The sequence below is a fragment of the Ostrinia nubilalis genome, chromosome 12, assembly GCF_963855985.1.
Source record: "Ostrinia nubilalis chromosome 12, ilOstNubi1.1, whole genome shotgun sequence".
Classification (NCBI taxonomy): domain Eukaryota; kingdom Metazoa; phylum Arthropoda; class Insecta; order Lepidoptera; family Crambidae; genus Ostrinia; species Ostrinia nubilalis.
Genome location: NC_087099.1, coordinates 16,118,464 through 16,140,542, shown reverse-complemented (window position 1 = coordinate 16,140,542; position 22,079 = coordinate 16,118,464). Strand labels below are relative to the sequence as shown.

Below are 22,079 nucleotides of genomic sequence, written 5' to 3'. Positions count from 1 at the left end.
CATATCAAGAATTGACTAAATTATACTTAGAAAATGTATGTCAAATAGATTGTAAGCCAAAAAGTTATTTTGAACATACTATGCCAGTATTTTGAATGCTTGGTAGGGAATGTATATTTATTTGTTGTTACCCTAAAATTAAGTACGTTGATCTAATTAATTGTTATTAAGATAATTGTATTAATTATGTCGAATCTTTGCCGTGAATCGTAAGTCTTATGCAGATTAGTTGAGAAGAGAGTACGTTTTTTAGTCAAAAAATCATTTATTGGCAAAAAGAAATCTTAAATTATTATTGTTGTAGCAATGGTTTCTTAATTTATGAAAATGTTCCTTGTTACTTTAGACTTCCATGCCAAAATATAAATGGAATATAATATCCAAATGTTGTGTATTACTTTGTTATTAGAATTATTGAAAGGTATTTATTTGATGACCTAAAAACCTTTTGCACTATGGTCCTATTTACATATTCATCAGCGGCTTTATAAGCATTAGAATCTTTGTAGAGCTTTATACACATTTATTTATACACCTTTATAAAGTCTATATTTATACATTTGTTGATGTTTTAGGCATTTACGAAATCTTCTTTTAGGCTTGATTTCCTTTTAGGCTGACATCGGTGACCGACGTCAGCGGCGCGCACGATTACACACTAGTTCTATGTAATCATCTGCCGCTGACGACGGCGTTGCAGTGCGGTGCTTCATAGAACATTGTGTTTATTCGTACGCTCGACCGATGTACGCGACCGACGTCATCGTAGGAGGAAATCAAGCCTTAGTATTAGAACTTGTGTATGATGATTCACATAAATATGTGTAAAATTAAACCATGCTTAACGCACAATGGTCCGCATCGCAGACATAGATTTTGTATAGGTAATTATGATTCTTTATAAAACATAAAGAACGTACTATAAAGTGTGCACCATTGTAACCAACCGTAACATATTGTTATGGAAGCATTTTCCGGCACGTTAGATGCGGACGAGTGTGTAATTATTTTAAGTAAGTCCTATTTTATGAACCTAAATTAATTCTACACGTTAAAATATAGTATACACAAAACAAAAGCGTAGTAGATGTAAATGAAAATCTATGTGTCTAGAAATTACTCTTAAAACAAAAAAGTTTCGTACGCGATAGTGTATAAGTATAGGATGGTTGCATTTCAGTCAATTGTAACTAGGGATGTTCCGATACCACCTAAGTATCGATACCTACTCATTTCGATAATACTCAAATCTTTTTTCGATACTACTTAAATAAGTACTCCTAAAGTATCGATACTTACTGATATCGATACTTTTTGGAACTTTTATTTTGTTTTATTATTTTGAGGGTGCTATCAATGAACGTTGAAGGACAATAATTTAAACAAAATTGAGAAGAAAACAACTATTTATTTATCGGTTTATGCCATGATAACATTGGAATAAACCGATGAATTTGATGATTACAATTAATAAAATTACTTGTAAATAATCACTTAACACTTTCACAATGGCGGAATGGCGAGATGATTTGCGGGCGGGTGCGGGTGTCTCCTTCTCTCGCTTTCGGCTCTTCTCGGCTGAAGTCGGACGAATTCGGCTGGCCCAGCGCGAGACAACGCGTCACTCACACCGCCACGCGACGAATACCGGTAACTCGGTAACCGATTAAAGCTGATTAGCTGACTGTTTTTACTCTCTCAGTTCTGTATGATGCGTTCTCGGATTTTTTTTATTGTTTTCGGTTGTTTTGCTGATTCGATTCGATACCAAGTATTTTTGTTTCGATACCGATTATGTATCGCAAAATTGATTCGATACAATAAATACTTGGTATCGAATCAAAAGTATCGAGTACCTACTCGTATTTATTAGTATCGGAATATCCCTAATTGTAACACGTATAGTACACTAATTATTGTACTCAGTGCTATTAAGAATTTCAGAAACGCACGAAAAATTAAGGTTAATATATATTTTAAAATGATCCTAAAAATTCTTTACAAACTCGAGTACAGATTCATAAATCACAAGCATGAATCTTTTTATTGTATTGGAATGAATGATTATCTGAACAATTACTAAAAACATTTTGAATTCTTCGATGTTTAAACGTAGATTTAACGTATAATGTAATGGAGATAAATGAAGAGAAGTCAATGCTGTGGTGATATCATAATATTTAGACTTGTATCATACATATCAAGTAAACTGTACTTAGACAATAGTCACTAAACTTTTCGCGTAAAATCAAGATTTAACTGTGCAATTATTCTAACATTTGTATAGAGTAATCGTGGTAAAAATATGATTAATATTTGTAGGAATAAAAAATATTTAGTTTGTTTCAATCAAGCAGGCACGCTAACTACTTACACTCAACACTGATTTAAAAAAGGTAGCGGTTAGGCGTGGGCTCTAGTCGTGTGAAGATTTCGTACATATCTTTGTATCAGAAGATTGGATACTTGATACATAATAATTTCTGTAAGATCTTGGTAAAAATGTAGATGTGTGAATTTAAATTCGGTTTGGTCAGTGATAAATAATATCATTCGTGCCATTGCGGTTGAAACAAACTAAAAAATTAAATATATTGTATTACTTAGATGTAAGATACGTATACATATCAAGAATTGACGTCATGACGGTCATGGCCAAGAATTTCGAAAACATATCAAAGTTTTAGTATTAAGGCGAGCTATCAGCTCCTTTAGGAAATAAGGACGAAAGTTGCATATCATAATCATAGTGATAATATAAGTAAGCACAATTTGTTGGTTTTAGAATATTTATTATCACTTTATCAAAAAAGATTTTGGCCTCTTTTGGCATATAGCTATAGCTTACTATGCTTTTATAGCCATTTATTTACTAAAATTTTCTGGTAAGTTTATGGATATGTTTGGAGTAGTGTTGCCGCGTGTTAGAGTCGATAGTCCAACTATCGATAGTTCGGCAACACTAATTTGCTGAGTCGAGAAAAGAAGGAGATTGGTCGTATCACTGATATACGATTTTACATAAATGTGAAAAGATCTGAAAGTATGCTGGTATAAATCTAATTGTTTTATTGACTCGAGAGTATACAAAATTATAAATTATACACTTTACATTCGTTATTTTTATATTAGCACACGATAAAATATATGTCTTACAGTTAAGTCAATTAGTACTATGCCAAAATATTATCTGGCTCTCTAAATCAACGTTAAAATTTAGAAGTATGAAGTATGAAGAATGCTGTTTAAATGAATGTTAATAGTGTTCATGTATTTTAGCTGGAGTAAGCAGTAATTTAACATGAACTATAGCATAAAAAATAGATTTAGTAAGTGTTTTGAAACGTAACAATGACTCACTTTAATGTTATTGTACGAGTAGTAGCATAAAAGAATGGAAAAAGCAGTTATGTTAATATTAGAAAAATATAATTTTGTTAATATTCGTGTAATAACTCAACTTATTTCCTTTAGGTACATAATAATATACGCCAAGCTTATAGCTGTAAATGTAGTTAAAGAAAATTATGATCTCTGTTTTCAAAAATATTATACAATTAGATTAGAATATTATATCAATACAGGGTGTAGCGGACAGGTTGGAAAACACTAAATCTGTAAGCTCAGTGAAGTCACTCTCCTGTACTCACTCAATACATGTTTTTCCCGGATACTAAAAGGAAACAATGTCTAAAGAAATGTTTCCGTTATAAGGATGTAGAAAGATTATGGTTTGTTAGGTACATCAGCGTATACATAAAATATGAATTTCAACTCGATAGGAAATGTATGTGGTATTAACTTAGAAGGATTCCACTGTTCTATGTCAGCCAACTTGTCCATTACATCCTGTATTTGTAAGGGTGTGGTAGTACTGCACGATGTTGTTTGCACCTAGTGGCTTTGTGATATTATATTTAGTTAATTAAATCGTTTTGTGATAAATTGAATAATTTTATTTCATGTTATTGTTGAATGTGAGTTTATAATGTTATTTTGTTTGTATTTGAATTATATTTGTGAGGAAAGTAAATAACGGTTTGATATAATATGGCACGATTAATCAATTTAATTGAATATTGTTAAGTAAATTATAAATTGATTTTAGATTAAATTAATTTGTGTGAAAGAAATGCGCTGTTGATAAAGTACGTGTTAGTAATATGTATAAGGGTTTAATAAAATGTATGAAATTAATGTCAAACGTACTCGCACGGTTAGAATGGAAGGGATCTGTTCGGGTCAAACTAATTCTAGAAATAAAATTAATCAGTCTTACCTTTATAGAAATTTTCAAGGCAGTGGCAAGAGATTTTCACATGTTTTGAACCTAATGCTCTTATAAATCCAAAAACAATATAATAATAACTTTCAAACTCGAAAGTCAATTTACAGCGATGACCCGGACAGATGTAAGGTGCCAGAAACTTATTTGAACACTGAAATTTTGATCGCCATTTTATAATGCAGTTTTTATTCAGTATTCAAATAAGTTCATGGCACTAGATATAGTATAGCTGATGGAGGCACACGGGCCGAGCCAGGCGAAAACGAAACATATCAGTAGATGTATCCATGTCAATTCAATGTTGCTGTCAATAAACTTTGGTGGAAAATACCGCTTCTTTTAATTTAAACTACCTTTTAATAAAGTAATACATGGGAACTATGTTTATTCAAAGGAGCCGTTCTTTTCCTTCTATTGGGGAAGTCACGTTCACCAGATCACGGAACCATAGACAAGTTATATCAAGGCAATGACCTAGACAATTTAAACAAAAAAAAATCTTATATTTGAGAGATCCAACTGGTAACTGGAAATAGAACCAAGGCCTTGAGAGGATCGGGAGGAGAGTCCAAACCAAAAGATAGGGGCAGATATGAAGAAAATGTTTCTAAATCATACTATTACACCACCACCTCGCTAGAATAAACCATATTATTTTACTTATACCGCCACCATATTCATATTGTACTAATCTACAATAACTTATCTTATAAATCAATCAAATAAAATACTGTATATTATGAAATTATTCATTTATTTATACTTCCGCTCTCATTTGTATTAAATTGATAAAATACATTCCGTACTTTGGGTTTCAATTAAAAATATAACTTCACTTAACAACAACGCCTCTCAACGTTAAAATTATTTACAATATAATACGTATCATCTTTTTGTTCGACTTTTTATTTTTCAATAACTAACAACAAAGTAACAAAATCCACTTACTTATTACACACTTTTAAAACAGGACTTCATTATTTTAGCTACATATAATATTTTTTTAACACCTTAATTCATTAACGAAACTTGTCTCTCAAGTACTTCCAAACCAGTAAAATGGTCAATTTTATTTTTTGGTGATTTACAAATGGCTCCATGATAATACATGTACAAATATTTTTCAATTCAATATCAATATTTTGATTTTTTTTATAGAATATAATACGTTATTTACAGCATGCAAAATAGAAGAATAAAAAATAAATCCGAACATATCTTAAAATGCAAAGTTCAGCGATGAAAAAATATTTATATAAAAATAAGATCCATTTAATGGATCTACTACATTATAAATATTTAGAACATTTCATCTCAAATGTCTGACTGGTTTATATTTTAGCTATCAAGTATAATTAATTGACTAATTCTCTATTTCATTATAAGATTATTAAATGCGAAAACCATTAAATATATTAGCTATAACTGCCGAGTGTTATAATTACGCATTTTTGGGATTTTTATTGACCAATGTAATTCTTCGTTGCACTTGTTCTAATATTATAAATATATTTTTAATATAAAAATAGTAATGTAACATCATATCTTTAACACTTACAGACTGATAAAATTGGGAATAAACAGTAATTCGTAAACCTAACAAGCTACCGTATAAAATAGGGTTAAAAAAGTTTCGTGAACGTACGAAAAATGGACGTAAATATTGCTTAGGAACTCAAATGAACAACAGATTTTTTTGACGGAAGAAAAAAGTTTTTAAAATAAGTTGTAGTTAGTAAATCGCAAAAAAACAACAGTTGTGAAAATGTTAAGATTGGAAAAATCCACAAACAAAACGATAGTTTTGTGTTTCCAATATTTTTCGTAATTTCCACGTTATTATACTTATACATACATAGATGTGGTTTAGAGAACGAGACTTAATAAATGTTATACAACTTTGGTATAAGAAATTTTGATCTTAAGTACAGGATACGTGACAATCCATCACTGGCCTTTATAATATTATAGCTACAGTTTAAATTGAATAAAGTCCTAAATATCATTAAAAATCTTTTTTTTTATCGCAATTGTGCTCATCGCATGAAGTTTAAAAAAGTTTGATATCTTTAAAATCCGTTATTATGATACTTCATTATAAAATTTTAATCAAATCTGCTCGGTACGTTTTCGTTGATGAGCATTTGCATCATTACATTTATTTTATTCGCTCTGAATTTTGAGCTTTATTTCATTCATAAGTTTACATAATGTACACCAAATATGTATTTCATATTCATGCTACTCTTTTTTTATTTCATTTTAGCATGCTTCAAATATAAAGTTTATTTTGGAACAAACTACGAGAATATTCTACACCCGTTACATTCATTAATATAGTCTACACCAACTACTACTGGCCGGCTGCGGACGAGGTCTACGTTAACTACGGAGTTAAAGTTAATATTCACGTGATGAGGAAGGCTGGCTCACACTTGCAGTCGTCGTCGGCTTTCACCTGCAAAATAAAATAATAATTTTAGAACGTTGATATTATAAATAATTATGACCCGGTGGTAGTTCTAAGCAGCGTCTTATATCAATCATCAATAATACATAGCAGGCGGCAATAGCGCCTATTTAACAGCAGTAGTGCTTTTGGTGGCAGCAGTGGCGTTTTTCTGAGGGCAGTAGCGTGTTCCTAACAGCTGTAGTACGTTTTTAGCAGCGTGTTCTTAAATGCAATAGCACGATCCTAGCAGCAGCAGCAGCGCTTTTCTGTCGGTAGTAGCGTGTTTCTAACGGTAATAGCACGTTACTAGCGGCAATAGCGCGTTCCTAGACAGCAGTAGCGCGATCCTACCGGTAGTAGCGCGATCCTACCGGTAGTAGCGCGTTCCTGGCTGCACGGCACGGGAACAGCTGCTGTGCCTCCCCAGACGGTAGCAGTGCCTTTTCAGACAGCAGTAATAAGTACCATGAGGTTGAGGTAGTTAGCTAGTCAGCGCGCGCGCGTTGGTGCCGTGCGTGAGTATTACCTTCTATACTGCTGTGCTGTACCTTTCCTGGCAGCAGTAGTTTCTTCCCTGGCGGCAGCAGTGCCTCCCCAGAAGGTAGCAGTGCTTTTCAGTAGTAATACTTTCCTTAACAGCAGTAATACCTACCATGAGGAAGTAATAGCAGCGAGGAGGCAACAGCGCTTCCCTAGCGGCAGCACCCAAGTAACACGCAATCTGTATATTCACTGAAGTTAAGATTGATTTACGTTTTAAAGTCAGACTATCACTTTAAATCAGTTTTGACTTAGTTTAAATGCTTTTGAGTAGAATGCGGTAAAATTTACAATGCATGAAGCTATTATATGGTCTAAAAAAATTAAGTTAATTGGCTTATAATCATACTAAAACATTAATTACTTTTAATATACAGCACCTTTAACAGCATTTACACTAACACAAAGGTTAAAACCGTATATTAGTAAATAAGAAAACCTAATGCATTAAATAAACGTTGTCGAAATATTCTATAGTGCATTCAGATATATTAACACATTTTACAGATTGAACGCATTTTTATGATCTTTTCTTATGCTTATTTACTGCTCAGCATTAGCCAAACATTTACTAAAGTTTTAGCTCTGTTATCTTCTTATTTTATTGTTACTTTAAAGCTTTTAGCACTATTTAGATAAATTAAAAAAATATTTTATTACTTTAGGTCATAATTTGGCCATTAAACCACGAGCCGTATGATTATATTCATTTGTGCGTTAGTAGGTCCTGTATATTCATTAGAAAATTTATGTCGAACGTGTCACGTTATTGACATGAATAAACAGTGGAAAAAGACTTAAGGCCGGGTTGCACCAACTTACTTTAACAAACGTCAAAAATCTGTCAAACCCCATACAAAAAACATCGGTTATCGTCATAGTTACGGTCAAAGTTAGGTGGTGCAACTCAGCCTAAGAGAACAGGTGGAGTAAAGAGAAAGATAAAGACGGAATATTCAAACTTTATATTTGGTTTAAGAAATGCAAAACGTGTTCCAAAAAATGATACACCTCATACACAAAATACAGTACAATCGGTTGTTGTGTGAGTCAAGAAGTTCCGTAGAACATTCCTTCATCCCTTTCGGTCGTTTGCACTATTTTAAAAGGCATCTGAAAAAAAAAAACAAATAAGCTTATTTATGACTTAATAGAGAAGTAGTTACCTGAAAACTAAATAATTACCCGTATAACGCATACCCTTAAAAAAACGACTACAGCAACACTACTAACTAGTTACAAAAAGTTCCTTTAAATTATTACTATTACAATGAGCGAAAAATAAGATAGGTAGCTATATCGTGTTTCGTTACAAATTACATTTGTAGTGATAATGATTTTATACTTAACACTTGTCAAACTAGGTACCTACCTAATTGGAGACAGATAAAATTGAAAGACGTGGAGTAGGGGATCATGACGTGATTAAAGGATTCTAAATTATTGTTTCGGTACCCTGATTAACACTAAAGCAATCCATTTTTATGACGTTTAAACCTAATGAACATTATAACATACCTAAAAAGTGTTACAGTAATGCTAAAGATATCACTTAGATATTTTATATGTAGGTTGAATGACTTAACCATTTTCTTTTTACTATAATAAGACTGACAACATTAAAAGACACTAGTTGAAAGTTTAAAACATTAATATTATCTGACGCCATTTGCTTTCTGTTTTCTCTAACATAGAAAATAAAATTATAATACACATATGCATGAAATACTACTTATTATCCTTTTCTTACAAGCGGAGTATCGATAGAAGCAATTTTATAAGTTAAAATTAATCAAATCGTTAAAAAAATCACAAGAAGTGTCATATGTCGATTCTAAATTTGTCCCTATTTTATTAAAAAAAGGATTTCTGTGAGGGCGCGTGAATTATAAACCACAAACATATATATATTTTCACATAAGACTAATACTCCCAGCTCATTTTCATTCTTGAAACAAAAAAAAAGATACTTACCTTATGATAAATTATTTTAAATAAAGACATTAAAACATCTCCTCACAACACCATTGCACTGCAATACTCTAAACGAAAAATAATCAAATCGGACAATAAAATGCGATAAGTTTTTTCGAAATCTTTCAAACAAACAAAATAAAACGTTCAGCCTTAGAATAAAACGTAACTTTGGCATTGTAATTCTGAAAGCTGTTTCAAAGCTGTACTAACATCTAATAAAATGCTTTTTACATTAGAATATGCTGTCTAACAACTTTACTAATGTCTGTCTTCAATAACATTATAAGCGCTGGTTAGCAGCACTAATAATATTTAATAATGCTCAAAGCCGTATTATTTGGGGCCCAAATTGCGCTTACAAGACACTTATAGACTTTTATACGGCTGATATAGTGCTACATATGCTGCTCATATACTGCTCTGCACGTAGGTTCATGCTGTTGTACGCTTCTTATAATTGTGTTTTGTGTTACTTGGGCAGTGCCTCACCAGAAGGTAGCGACACTCACCATGAGGAAGTGGTGTGTGAGCAGCTGGTCGGCGGGGTCGTGCGTGAGGCAGCGGTGGCAGAAGTCGCGGCCCTCCTCGGACAGCACACTATGCGCCGGCAGCAGCGCACTATGCGCCGGCAGCTGTACTCACCATGAGGAAGTGGTGTGTGAGCAGCTGGTCGGCGCGGGCGCGCGCGTCTGGGTCATGCGTGAGGCAGCGGTGGCAGAAGTCGCGGCCCTCCTCGGACAGCACACTATGCGCCGGCAGCAGCACGCTATGCGCCGGCAGCTGTACTCACCATGAGGAAGTGGTGTGTGAGCAGCTGGTCGGCGGGGTCGTGCGTGAGGCAGCGGTGGCAGAAGTCGCGGCCCTCCTCGGACAGCACACTATGCGCCGGCAGCAGCACGCTATGCGCCGGCAGCTGTACTCACCATGAGGAAGTGGTGTGTGAGCAGCTGGTCGGCGGGGTCGTGCGTGAGGCAGCGGTGGCAGAAGTCGCGGCCCTCCTCGGACAGCACACTATGCGCCGGCAGCAGCACGCTATGCGCCGGCAGCTGTACTCACCATGAGGAAGTGGTGTGTGAGCAGCTGGTCGGCGGGGTCGTGCGTGAGGCAGCGGTGGCAGAAGTCGCGGCCCTCCTCGGACAGCACACTATGCGCCGGCAGCAGCGCACTATGCGCCGGCAGCTGTACTCACCATGAGGAAGTGGTGTGTGAGCAGCTGGTGGGCGGGGTCGTGCGTGAGGCAGCGGTGGCAGAAGTCGCGGCCCTCCTCGGACAGCACACTATGCGCCGGCAGCAGCGCACTATGCGCCGGCAGCTGTACTCACCATGAGGAAGTGGTGTGTGAGCAGCTGGTCGGCGGGGTCGTGCGTGAGGCAGCGGTGGCAGAAGTCGCGGCCCTCCTCGGACAGCACACTATGCGCCGGCAGCAGCGCACTATGCGCCGGCAGCTGTACTCACCATGAGGAAGTGGTGTGTGAGCAGCTGGTCGGCGGGGTCGTGCGTGAGGCAGCGGTGGCAGAAGTCGCGGCCCTCCTCGGACAGCACACTATGCGCCGGCAGCAGCGCACTATGCGCCGGCAGCTGTACTCACCATGAGGAAGTGGTGTGTGAGCAGCTGGTCGGCGGGGTCGTGCGTGAGGCAGCGGTGGCAGAAGTCGCGGCCCTCCTCGGACAGCACACTATGCGCCGGCAGCAGCGCACTATGCGCCGGCAGCTGTACTCACCATGAGGAAGTGGTGTGTGAGCAGCTGGTCGGCGCGGGCGCGCGCGTCGGGGTCGTGCGTGAGGCAGCGGTGGCAGAAGTCGCGGCCCTCCTCGGACAGCACACTATGCGCCGGCAGCAGCGCACTATGCGCCGGCAGCTGTACTCACCATGAGGAAGTGGTGTGTGAGCAGCTGGTCGGCGCGGGCGCGGGCGTCCGGGTCGTGTGTGAGGCAGCGGTGGCAGAAGTCGCGGCCCTCCTCGGACAGCGAGCCCGGCGGCTCGGGCCGGCCGCCCATGCCAACTACAAACATTATTTGGTAGTTGCTGTCGTACTCCGAGAATGGCCGCTGGAAGAAACAATAATTGATATTAATCTCTTTGCCACTATAATATGTTTAGCACTTCACTCAGTCAGCGCTAAGGTATGAAAGCGACATGGGAAGGGTGATATTGGCATAATATGACGTGACGTAAAATCTCCCTCCAGTGCCGCGCAGTTTCCACACTTAAGGCCTCAGCCTCGAATTTAGCGGGCTGCGGCGCGGGAGCGGCGGCGGCGCGGGAGCGGGGCGGGCAACGCAGACCCGTTCTCGAAACAAGCGGGCAGCTCGCGCGGCACTTTAGCGGCGAAGTGTTGTGTTCGGGGTTGTGTTGTCGAGATCACATTACATTAATAATATTAAGAGCGTTGTCACATTTTTCATGCAGAAATCGAGAATTTGGCAGATTTCGAAATGATTTTAGTCATATAATTTATTGTTATAGCTTCTTTTGACTTATATCATCGTAATTATCATACGTTTTTACGGAATGTCTATTGACAAAATCTCGTTCAAATTGGATTTTTGCCTACGAAAACAGCGAATTTCGAAAGCCCGATTTCCAGGTAACTCGCGAAGGCACAACTTTGAACTAATATTACAACAAATTTATTTCTAAGTAAGAAGATAGAATGTATTCATTAGAATAAGCATACCCTGAAGAAGAAAGTGTATTGAGAAAATTTTGATGTTTAATTCATTAAAATGCATTTTTATCATGTCTAAGATAGTCAAAATTCGAGAAAATTACTGCAAGAAAACAGGTCACATCTCATAATCTAAAAGTCATTTGGCAACATAAACTACTTTATACTTAAGAAGAAACATAGTACTATTATTGTGTGAAAAAGAAAAAATATCTATATTCAATCATCAAATGAAAAATTAATTTGAAAATACTATAAAATCGCGTGCATCAAATGGCATAAATCAGTCGTGCTTTGGCACTCGTAGACGCCGGGTCTATGTCAGTTGACTGCCCACTGACGTATATGCGTCACGCGTGATTTTTTCGTAAATTGTAGTATGATTGAGTACTTTTGATCCGCAACTATTTTTAATTTATTTGTTTAGGTAAAACCGACTTGTAATTTCTTTCTTTTCAAACTTTTTACTATTTTACTTACAGAATATGGGTAAAATAGATAAAAGATATTATTATGGTATCTGTTTGGTCAGGAAAAAATAAATGACTAATAAAAATTTTAACAAGGTGTCAAAACATTAGTCTATGCTATTGTGTTTCTACCAACATAAAATATACTCTTCCTTACTAATAAAAGTTGAATAGCGTCTGTATGGTCACACAACGCTTCGTCATGTTTTTCCGAAAGTTCAATTACTGACGACTGAATGAAAGAAATTGGTGCGTAACTATTCATCTGATATTAAACGTTTAATAAAGGGGTAGGTCAGGTAAATGGCAAATCCACCAGCGGTCACTCGATGACACTTAGACAAATAGTTTTATAAAACGTCAACTAAGTTGGTTAGGTATTTTGTATTGTAAATACTTATACAAATGAACGTATAAAATGAGTTTATTTTTAAAAGTATAGGTACAGAGTGGAAACGATAAGAGATTTCACTTGATTTTTAATTATACAAGATATCGAGAAACTGTTTACTGTTCCTGTAAGTGCTTCATGAGCTCTTTAAAACAATAACAATAAATAGGTCAAAGAATAAACTGGATCTATGCGAAAATTCAATGTTTCCGAATTTCATACTAAATGTATGCCGCCAGCCATACCTACCATATTAGAAGTGTTAATTTTTTAAATTTAAATTTTTAATTGAGTAATATATGTATAATAATCAAACAACAAACTCGTAAATTGCATTCTTATTTAAATTATTTACGGAAAACATGATTTTAGGTTTAACTTGCTACAATATCATCAAGAGATACTAATTAATAAATACTAAATAAACAGATAAAGGGGACGGCATTAAGGCACTCAGAAACCATTGATTTCGTGTTTGTTTGTAACTGTATTAAATGTATGAAAGCTGGAAATATAAGTTTTTTGAATAGATTCAGTTCGGTCTTAAACATATTATTGATGCCATTTGCTAGGTCTCATGAAGCACTTTTTCAGTAAGTAACCATTTGTTCGACATCTTGTATACCTACTATAAGAAATTTTCGAGTGAGATCACTTATCGATTATTTTCGTCATCCTTATTTGTATTAAATTTAATTAAAATACACTAAGGCTGAGATGCACCACCTATGTTAGACAGATTTTTGACATCCAAAATTTTGATGTCAATGTTAAAGTAAGACGGTGCAACACGGCCTAACAAAAGTATCGTAGACAGTACTTTTTATTTTCTTCATAAATCTTTCTTTTCTTTGTAAAGCTATCTACAAGCTTTTATTTTCTTTGACATCTGGAGTTGTAAAATCTTGCAACTTAAAATTTACTTACTTCCCGTTTTCCCATTGAGATGAAATTTTGCATGTCTACACAGGCATTTTTCATTTTTTTCATGCGATGGCCAAGTCAATATATTTATGTAAAACGTTAATGATTTCCTGGACTGGACTTGGTATTACATGGATCTCACAACTTTTTACCGTAGAACAACTGAGTAGTGATACTTGGTTTTTTGACAAGTACCTATTGTTTTTGATGGGTTTGTATTACAGAACGCATGTGTACCTAATGGGATAACTGTTTAAAAACACGATTAGATACATTTTGCTCTATGGATAAAAATCTTAAAGTTACCTCTGATTTTTTAGCATTATACGACCGTGGTTTATAATAATAAATTCTATAAAATCACAATGATATCAGTATTTACCTCTTTGATTTCCTGACTTGTTTAGATTTACAAAAACTAAATATTTATTATTAACTTTTAGATAATAATGTGAATGGCGCTTACGATGTTTAGTTACGAGCTCTTTGATGGACACAGATATTATAGATAACGTTTAAAAAATGGCACGCTCGTTTTCATACATTTCATTCTATTTATTTAACCTATCCATATTTATGTGCGGAAACGTCACAAAATCAGAATAAATTTTAATTTTTCCATCCCGCATCATAAAAACTAAAAAGTCAAAAGTAAAATTTACTTAAATAGTAAATATTTTTCATAAACAAGCTTTTGATGCTGTAAAAAGAATAAAATCTATACTTATAATAAATCTGTAGAGAGGTCAATTCTGTACATGAAATATATTTTCAAAATAACTATCAGGGGGTGATTAGTGATCGATACTGATGCCAAAAATGCAATCAGTAAAATTTTTGTCTGTCTGTCTGTCTGTATTTTCCTTATAGAAACAAAAACTACTCGACGGATTTTAACGAAACTTGGTACAATTATTCTTTATACTCCTGGGCAGGTTATAGGATACTTAGGAATTCCCACGGGAACGGGAATTAGCGGGAAAATCCTTTTGTATGAAAAATCTAAACCGCTTAAGTTAGACACTTGAAATTAGGCATGCACCTTAGTAAACTTAAAGCTTAGTTACAATAGGATATTGCAAAATTCCCACGGGAACGGGAGTTAGCGGGAAAAAACATTGTATGAAAAAATCTGAACCGCGTAAGATAGATGAAGGGGGGGTAAAACGAGATCCACGCGTACGAAGTCGCGGGCGGCCGCTAGTAAAACATAAATTCTTTCAAACCCATCAACTTATTACTTTAATCAATTTAAAGATTAAAAACTTGTCGCGGGATTTACTAGTGTAAAAAATACATTAATTACGTAACTTGATTTTGCTAAAAGTCTGATCTGAGAAAAAATCAAATAGGTAAATTAATACATTATTTCTATATTACTATGTATGATGTACTGTCTTAGGTACGATACAACTACGGATTAAGATCGTTTAGTCGACGCAGCGTTGAAATTGTACAGATAAATGCAGTTTGCGCACTCACTACGCGACGTCAAGCAATAAAAACCTAAAATTCGAACGCCAACTTTTTGCTACAACGCTCTTAATAAATCTTTGGACAATTTCACACAGCGCCAGCTAGCCCCAAAGTAAGCAACTTAATGCTTGTGTTATGGGTGCTAGCTTAACGGATATACTACTTATATACTTTTTTTTTAATACATAAATATTATACATAGTCACACCCAGACCCGTCACAGAAATTAAAATTCATCATTTCAATTTCTGCCCGGCCGGGAATCGAACCCGGGACCGAGATATTTGTTTTTATTCGCAAACGAAATGTCTGAACAACGGCGACAATTTTGTTTCGATTCAAATTTATTCCTAACGCTCGATTTATTGTGGGCAAAAGAACTAGTGCGCTGCCCGCTCGTTGCCCGCTCCCGCGCCGCTGGCCGCTCCCGCGCCGCTGTTTTCGAGAACCGGTTTATTTGATTTTACGCATAAGATCCTGCCGCTCCCGCGCCGCTGCCCGCTAAATTCGAGGCTGAGGCCTTATTGTGTAACGAAGTGGAATCACAGTTCACCTAATGATTATGTCAGATATTGCACTAGTTTAAAAAAATCTGTTTGAAGATAAGGCTCAGAGAACAAGTCCACACGAAATTCGGAATCATCGTAAACTGTAATGACTTTTTTAGTTTCAAAGCGTTAGTTACCTTGCCCGAAGCCATTTCGGTGACGACGCAGCCAAGCGACCAGATGTCGGCAGCGCGCCCGTGGCCTGACGACTTCATAAACACCTCTGGTGCCATGTACGCTGCAAAATTATTTATGTTTGCATTTAAAAAATTGGCAAGATATAAATGGTATAGTACATTTAAATCTTAGCACTTTTTGTAGTTATATTATTAATGACTTTAAATTTTATACGCAGCAGATTATTGAAAGAAAGTTACCAACATTACAGCATTAATATTTTTGTCCAGCATTAAGATCATTCCTATATTATTGTCTTAAATTAACCGCAAGGTTATTAGAACAGATGACTATTTTGTAAAGAAAATACTGCGAAAAAATAAAGATTTTACCATTTCTATCGTCTGATTAGCCCAAGCGAACACGCAGGTAATGCAAATCAATCAAGATTTTAAGCTTGAAACATTTACTCAGATGGGACATGGACGCAGGCCGCTACCAACCGGTTAACATGGAAATCATTAGGGGAGGCCTATGTCCAGCAGTGGACGTCCTGGCTGAAATGATGATGATGATATTGATTATGGGACAAGAACCAACGAATGTGCGTGTTACCTTGCGTGCCGACGAATCCTTGCAGCTCGCCGGGCGCAGTGGTGTTGGCGCGGATCTTGACGGCGCAGCCGAAGTCGCCTAGTTTCAGGCAGTGCCCTTCGTTTGTTAGGAAGATGTTGCCACCTGTTCGTAGATAATTGGCATTAGTTAAATTCTGTATCAGTTATTTTTCAATTATTTTTTTTTATCCACAACGAGAAAGCGGCCGGTATCTCAAAAGATGGTAAATGATGATCAGGCCGAAGGTGGAAGCGAGTTTCACCCGGAATCCGCAACCACGGAAGAACTGGCTATCTTACCTCTATTATGGCGACAGACTTAGGTAAGATGGTGGTAGCTAGCCAGGCGGACTTAGAACAAGCCCTACCAGCCTACCACCAACTTAACCGAACAGAAAAATCTGCCCCCACTGGGAATCGAACCCGGGACCTCTGCGTCTGAAGCTTTATTAGTATCTAGGTTCTTTTCAGGGCTGGGACATATCAGCCTGTCATCACCAACATGATCACATCTTTAAGGGCATTATACAAGCCGGATTCTACATGGTAGGGTGTCGGGCCTATTCGGGTAGAAATCGAATTGTAGGCGCGCGCGCGGGCAAGTCGTAGAAATATGTGGGGGAGACGTTGGGCTTAAATAAACGAACTCACTTTTGATATCTCTATGGGCAATATTCCTCGCGTGTAGTTCAGCCACCGCGCTGAGAAGCTGCTTGGTGTATCGCCGCGTGGTCTGCTCCGCGAGAGCACCAGATGTCGCCACCAGCGCTTCTAGAGAACCCTCCACGCAAAGCTCCATGAAAATCAGCATTTCCTCCTGTGGGATAAACAATATTTTATGAAAATTCGAAGCGCGTAAGGTAAGTAGTGTCCTTGCGCTTCGTTTGGCTTGTCTAGTTGGATGCGCTACTGTATCCTAAGATTTGCAGGTCAAATAATTCGAATTTGAGCAAAATTGAAATTATGAATTTAAGTTTTCCGTGGGATAAAACATTTCTCAGACAATATCTAGTAGGAGAGAGGAGTGTGAGAGGAGAGGGGGAAAAGAGGAGAGAGATTTGTGTAACACAAAATCATTGCATCAACTCGAGATAGCTCAAGACCAGGAGACGTGGGAGGATATTTGTCTATGTCATTTACCCTGTGCACTTCACAGCCGTAGTAGCGGACCAGGTGCGAGCTATAAGGATGGGTAGCTTGGGGTCATTGGACAAAATTCTACGTGCTCACAGACCGGGCTTTAGTAGCAACGTACAAGATGCGGGTGAATGGCGCTTTTTAGCACGCGCAGCTCGTTGGCGGCGCGTCGATGCTCCACTCCTCCATAGCTAGCAGCTGGGACCAGGTGCGGGTGTATGACCCCTTCTAGCACGCGCAGGTCACTCGCGTCTATGCTCAGCTCCTTCATAGGTAGCAGCTGGCTCAAAACCTAGAGGTCCTGGGATATGTTCATGATCTACTCACCCGGTGCACTTCATAGCTAGCAGCTGGGACCAGGTGCGGGTGTATAACCCCTTCTAGCACGCGCAGATCACCCGCGTCTATGCTCAGCTCCTTCATAGCTAGCACCTCTCTCAAAACCTAGAGACCCTGGGGTATGTTCATGATCTACCCACCCGATGCACTTCACAGCCATAGTAGCGGACAAGGTGCGGGTGTATGACGCCTTCTAGCACGCGCAATTCGTTTGCTGCGCGTTGCAGGGCGCGGCGGTCGCCAGCGCCGATGCTTACTCAGCTCCTTCATGGTTTAAAGCTGGCTCAAGATCAGGAGACCCTAGGTTATGTTTATGTCCCACCTAGCCTAGTAGTAACGTACAAGGTGCGGGTGTATAACCCCTTCTAGCACGCGCAGGTCACCCGCGTCTATGCTCAGCTCCTCCATAGCTAGCACCTCTCTTAAAACCTACAAACCTTGGGGTATGTTCATGATCTTCTCACCCGGTGCACTTCATAGCTAGCAGCTGGGACCAGGTGCGGGTGTATAACCCCTTCTAGCACGCGCAGGTCACCCGCGTCTATGCTCAGCTCCTCCATAACTAGCACCTCTCTTAAAACCTAGAGACCCTGGGGTATGTTCATGATCTACTCACCCGATGCACTTCGCAGCCGTAATAGCGGACAAGGTGCGGGTGAATGACACTATTTAGCACGCGCAGCTCGTATGACCCCTTCTAGCACGTGCAGCTTATTAGCGGCGCGTCAATGCTCAGCTCCTTTATGGCTAGCAGCTGGCTCAAAACCTAGAGACCTTGGGAGATGTATGTGTTCCACTCACCCGATGCACTTCGCAGCCGTAATAGCGGACCAGGTGCGGGTGTATGACGCCTTCTAGCACGCGCAGCTCGTTGGCGGCGCGCCGATGCTCCGCTCCTCCATAGCTAGCAGCTGGCTCAATACCTAGAGACCTTGGGAGATGTATGTGTTCCACTCACCCGGTGCACTTCGCAGCCGTAATAGCGGACCAGGTGCGGGTGTATGACCCCTTCTAGCACGCGCAATTCGTTGGCAGCGCGCTGCAGGGCGCGGCGGTCGCCTGCGCCGATGCTTAGCTCCTTCATGGCTAGCAGCTGCCCGCTTTCCGTGTTCACTACTGTGTACACCTGGGAAGAGAAGACCAGTTATATTTCGCTTATTCGAACTTTGGAAAATTCTGTAATTACTATTAGGGGTGTGCAGCATGAAGCGTTAAAATATTTACTGAAACATTTTATGCGGCACATTGGAGTGAAACTAAAGCGAGTGACTTTGCATTGACGTAATAATAGAAGTGCCGCCGTGCAGCTCACCTAGAATGTTTTCAGATATCTTTATATCATAAAATTAAAGCCGTAGCCAGGCCATTTCTCTTCTTAAAGATACTAAGAAATCAATATGTTAACAGCATTGTTGTGTTCCGGCAGTTAGAGGTAAGATAGCCAGTTCCTCCGTGGTTGAGGATTCCGGGTGAAGCTCGCTTCCACCTTCGGCCTGATCATCACTTACCATCAGGTGAGATACAGGCCGAGAGCTTCCTCGTTGTGGATAAAAAAAAATAGCCCAGTATACATAAAAGAGTTTCCGTCTTGGGCCGTACTATTTCACCTCGCACCGCATTCGTCACGCGTATCTTCTAAGTAAGCCATCACGTACCTTGCCGAAGGTGCCGGCGCCGATCTTGAGCCCGCGCTGCCACTTGAAGGTGAGCTGGCGCAGCTTGGGCTCGTAGCTGGCCACGGCGCGGTCCATCACGCGTCCCACACACTTCATCTCGCGTAACTTCGCGTCGCAAGTGTCTGTATACCCCACGTACCTTGCCGAAGGTGCCGGCGCCGATCTTCAGCCCGCGCTGCCACTTGAAGGTGAGCTGGCGCAGCTTGGGCTCGTAGCTGGCCACGGCGCGGTCCATCACGCGTCCCACACACTTCATCTCGCGCAGCTTCCGTCACAAGTGTCTGTATTAGGGTGGTCCTTATTTTTCGACTTTTGAATTATCCCCGGGGCACTTTCTCATTCGATTATATACCTCTAAATATGAAATTAGCTTTTTTTGTTTTTTTTTGGTTAAGATTTAGAGGTCGCTACCAGCTGTCAAAATATTTACAAAAGCTTTGAAGATCTTAAATCATGGTTTTATAAATGTTTTATTTAAGTGTTTATATCACATTTTACGTGCAAATGAACATCGCATAGATAGAATAGACAATCGCTTCTTGTCCCCTTCTCCCCTCAACCCCTCTTCTGTACCGACCATGGTACCGACGCGTCGAGATACCTACTAACAAGTAAACTCTTATATCTTAAAAATAATTGATTCAAATATGTACATTGTACATAATATCTTAGTTCATAGCAACAACAATAATTTTGTAATATTTTTATTTGGCTTTGGCTTTAAAAAGAAATGAATGTAACAAATACAGATTTTGTGTTTTTACTTAAAATTCAAACCTTGGTAGCGACCCCTAAATGTCTTTTAAAAATTTAAAAAAAAAATGAAAGACTTTCATATGGTAGGTATATATTCAAATTACGTGGTGCCCCGCAAAATATAAGAAAAAAAATTTTTTTCGTAGGAATAAGGACCACCCTAGTCTGTATACCCTCACGTACCTTGCCGAAGGTGCCGGCGCCGATCTTCAGCCCGCGCTGCCACTTGAAGGTGAGCTGGCGCAGCTTGGGCTCGTAGCTGGCCACAGCGCGGTCCATCACGCGTCCCACACACTTCATCTCGCGTAACTTCGCGTCGCGAGTCTCTTCTATTTGACTGACGGCGTCTAGCACGCGTTGGCTGTGACCTGACAATAAGCATCAAGGTAAGAGGATAGATGCAAGTGCAACTGAAGGCAGGCTGATAATGGCTGATTTAACTCCTAAAATCTGTTAATGGTCAAAGTTTATCAACGATAACCAAGAAGATTACAAATATCCTGTTCTCTAAACCGAACAGATCTTTAAATGACAACTGCTTGCTGATGTCTTCCATGAACAATATGACTTTGAAGTTATAATTAGGCATTTTAAATAGGCACCAATCACCTACTACTAGATCATCTCTTCATGGTGCATACTAAGCAGCAAATGAGATTGAGGCCAAATACTATGTCGTCACCTTTTCGTAAAGGTATCCTCACAAGCCAGACTTCTTAGTCTGGCTTGTGATGGTAACTTATACACTGGGGACATCCTCCCACAAGGTGGACCGACGACCTGGACTCATAAAGATAGCAGGAAAGCGTTGGATGCATGCCGCTACCAACCGGCCATTATGGAAATTATTACGGTTAATTAAATTAAATACATAGGTCCTTTCCAGGGCACTTATACACGTCCCAAATATAGCTTGCCCTACCACCACTTCGGGACAACATATGGGCTGGTGCTGAGAAGAAGTGGTCAGTCACCATTGTCAGCGTCTTTTTCAATCCAATACAGTTGTTCATAGGTTACATGAGGCCTATGTTCAGCAGTGGGTGTCTTCTAGCTGAAATGACGATGATGATGAACACTTACTCTGCACCTCCATTCCTTGGAAGCTGAGCAGCGAGTCAGGCTCACTCGGCGGCGTGTGCGGCGCCGGCGCCTGCGGACTACCAGGCGACGGGCTCTGCGGACAAGGGAGCAGTCAGCGCGTGACGGTCAGAGGCCTGTGCCCCGATTGCGCTAAATATTTTCAACTATAGTCTGGTCCGTGCGCACGTAGAATTTTGTCCAATGACCCCAAGCTACCCATCCTTATCACTCGCGCATAATTATGTTGCTGTCGCGCTCGCACACTCACTACGGGCGCCCGTCGCACAGTCGCGACAGCAATATAATTACGCGCGAGCGATAAGGATGGGTAGCTAGGGGTCATTGGACAAAATTCTACGTGCTCACGGACCGGGCTTTAGACGACGAACGAAAATCACAAATTCGTATCGCGGTGTCGCTTTGACAGCTAGTTCAAACGAAAACAAAACGCGACTGCTTCTTTGTGTAAAAGCTGAAAGAAAGTTACTTTTTCTCAAAGTCAAACGCCTTCACGAACATTTGCTGTGTTTTAGTGAAAAAAATAAGGTGTTCGGACTTTTATTGGAAAGTGATTAAATCCATTGTTTCGTCTTTGTTTGCGCGTGAACTTTATAACCTCAGC

At 39.2% G+C, this 22,079-nt stretch overlaps 1 protein-coding gene and 1 long non-coding RNA gene across 3 annotated transcripts in view; both read right to left on the bottom strand.

The window, feature by feature from the left end:
* Positions 1-5,023: 5,023 nt before the first annotated feature.
* The window catches only part of LOC135076427 (uncharacterized), a 63,349-nt gene continuing 46,293 nt past the window's right edge, over positions 5,024-22,079 (bottom strand). The window contains exons 31-40 of the mRNA XM_063970895.1: positions 21,458-21,551; positions 20,558-20,742; positions 19,772-19,883; positions 19,598-19,740; positions 18,901-19,068; positions 17,118-17,283; positions 16,468-16,590; positions 15,873-15,973; positions 10,979-11,306; positions 5,024-6,746 (exon numbers count right to left, since the gene is read on the bottom strand). Of these exons, the coding sequence (XP_063826965.1) occupies positions 11,103-11,306; positions 15,873-15,973; positions 16,468-16,590; positions 17,118-17,283; positions 18,901-19,068; positions 19,598-19,740; positions 19,772-19,883; positions 20,558-20,742; positions 21,458-21,551 (1,296 nt within the window). The 3' untranslated portion in view covers positions 5,024-6,746; positions 10,979-11,102. The remainder of the gene's footprint in view (positions 6,747-10,978; positions 11,307-15,872; positions 15,974-16,467; positions 16,591-17,117; positions 17,284-18,900; positions 19,069-19,597; positions 19,741-19,771; positions 19,884-20,557; positions 20,743-21,457; positions 21,552-22,079) is intronic.
* On the bottom strand, positions 8,231-9,733 carry LOC135076611 (uncharacterized). 2 transcript variants are annotated; one of them, XR_010258323.1, is made up of 2 exons: positions 9,255-9,733; positions 8,231-8,393 (listed from the first exon to the last, which is right to left on the bottom strand). It is a non-coding gene; the product is annotated as an uncharacterized LOC135076611 (long non-coding RNA). The 2 variants fall into 2 exon arrangements; XR_010258322.1 differs by lacking the exon at positions 9,255-9,733 and adding an exon at positions 8,481-8,585.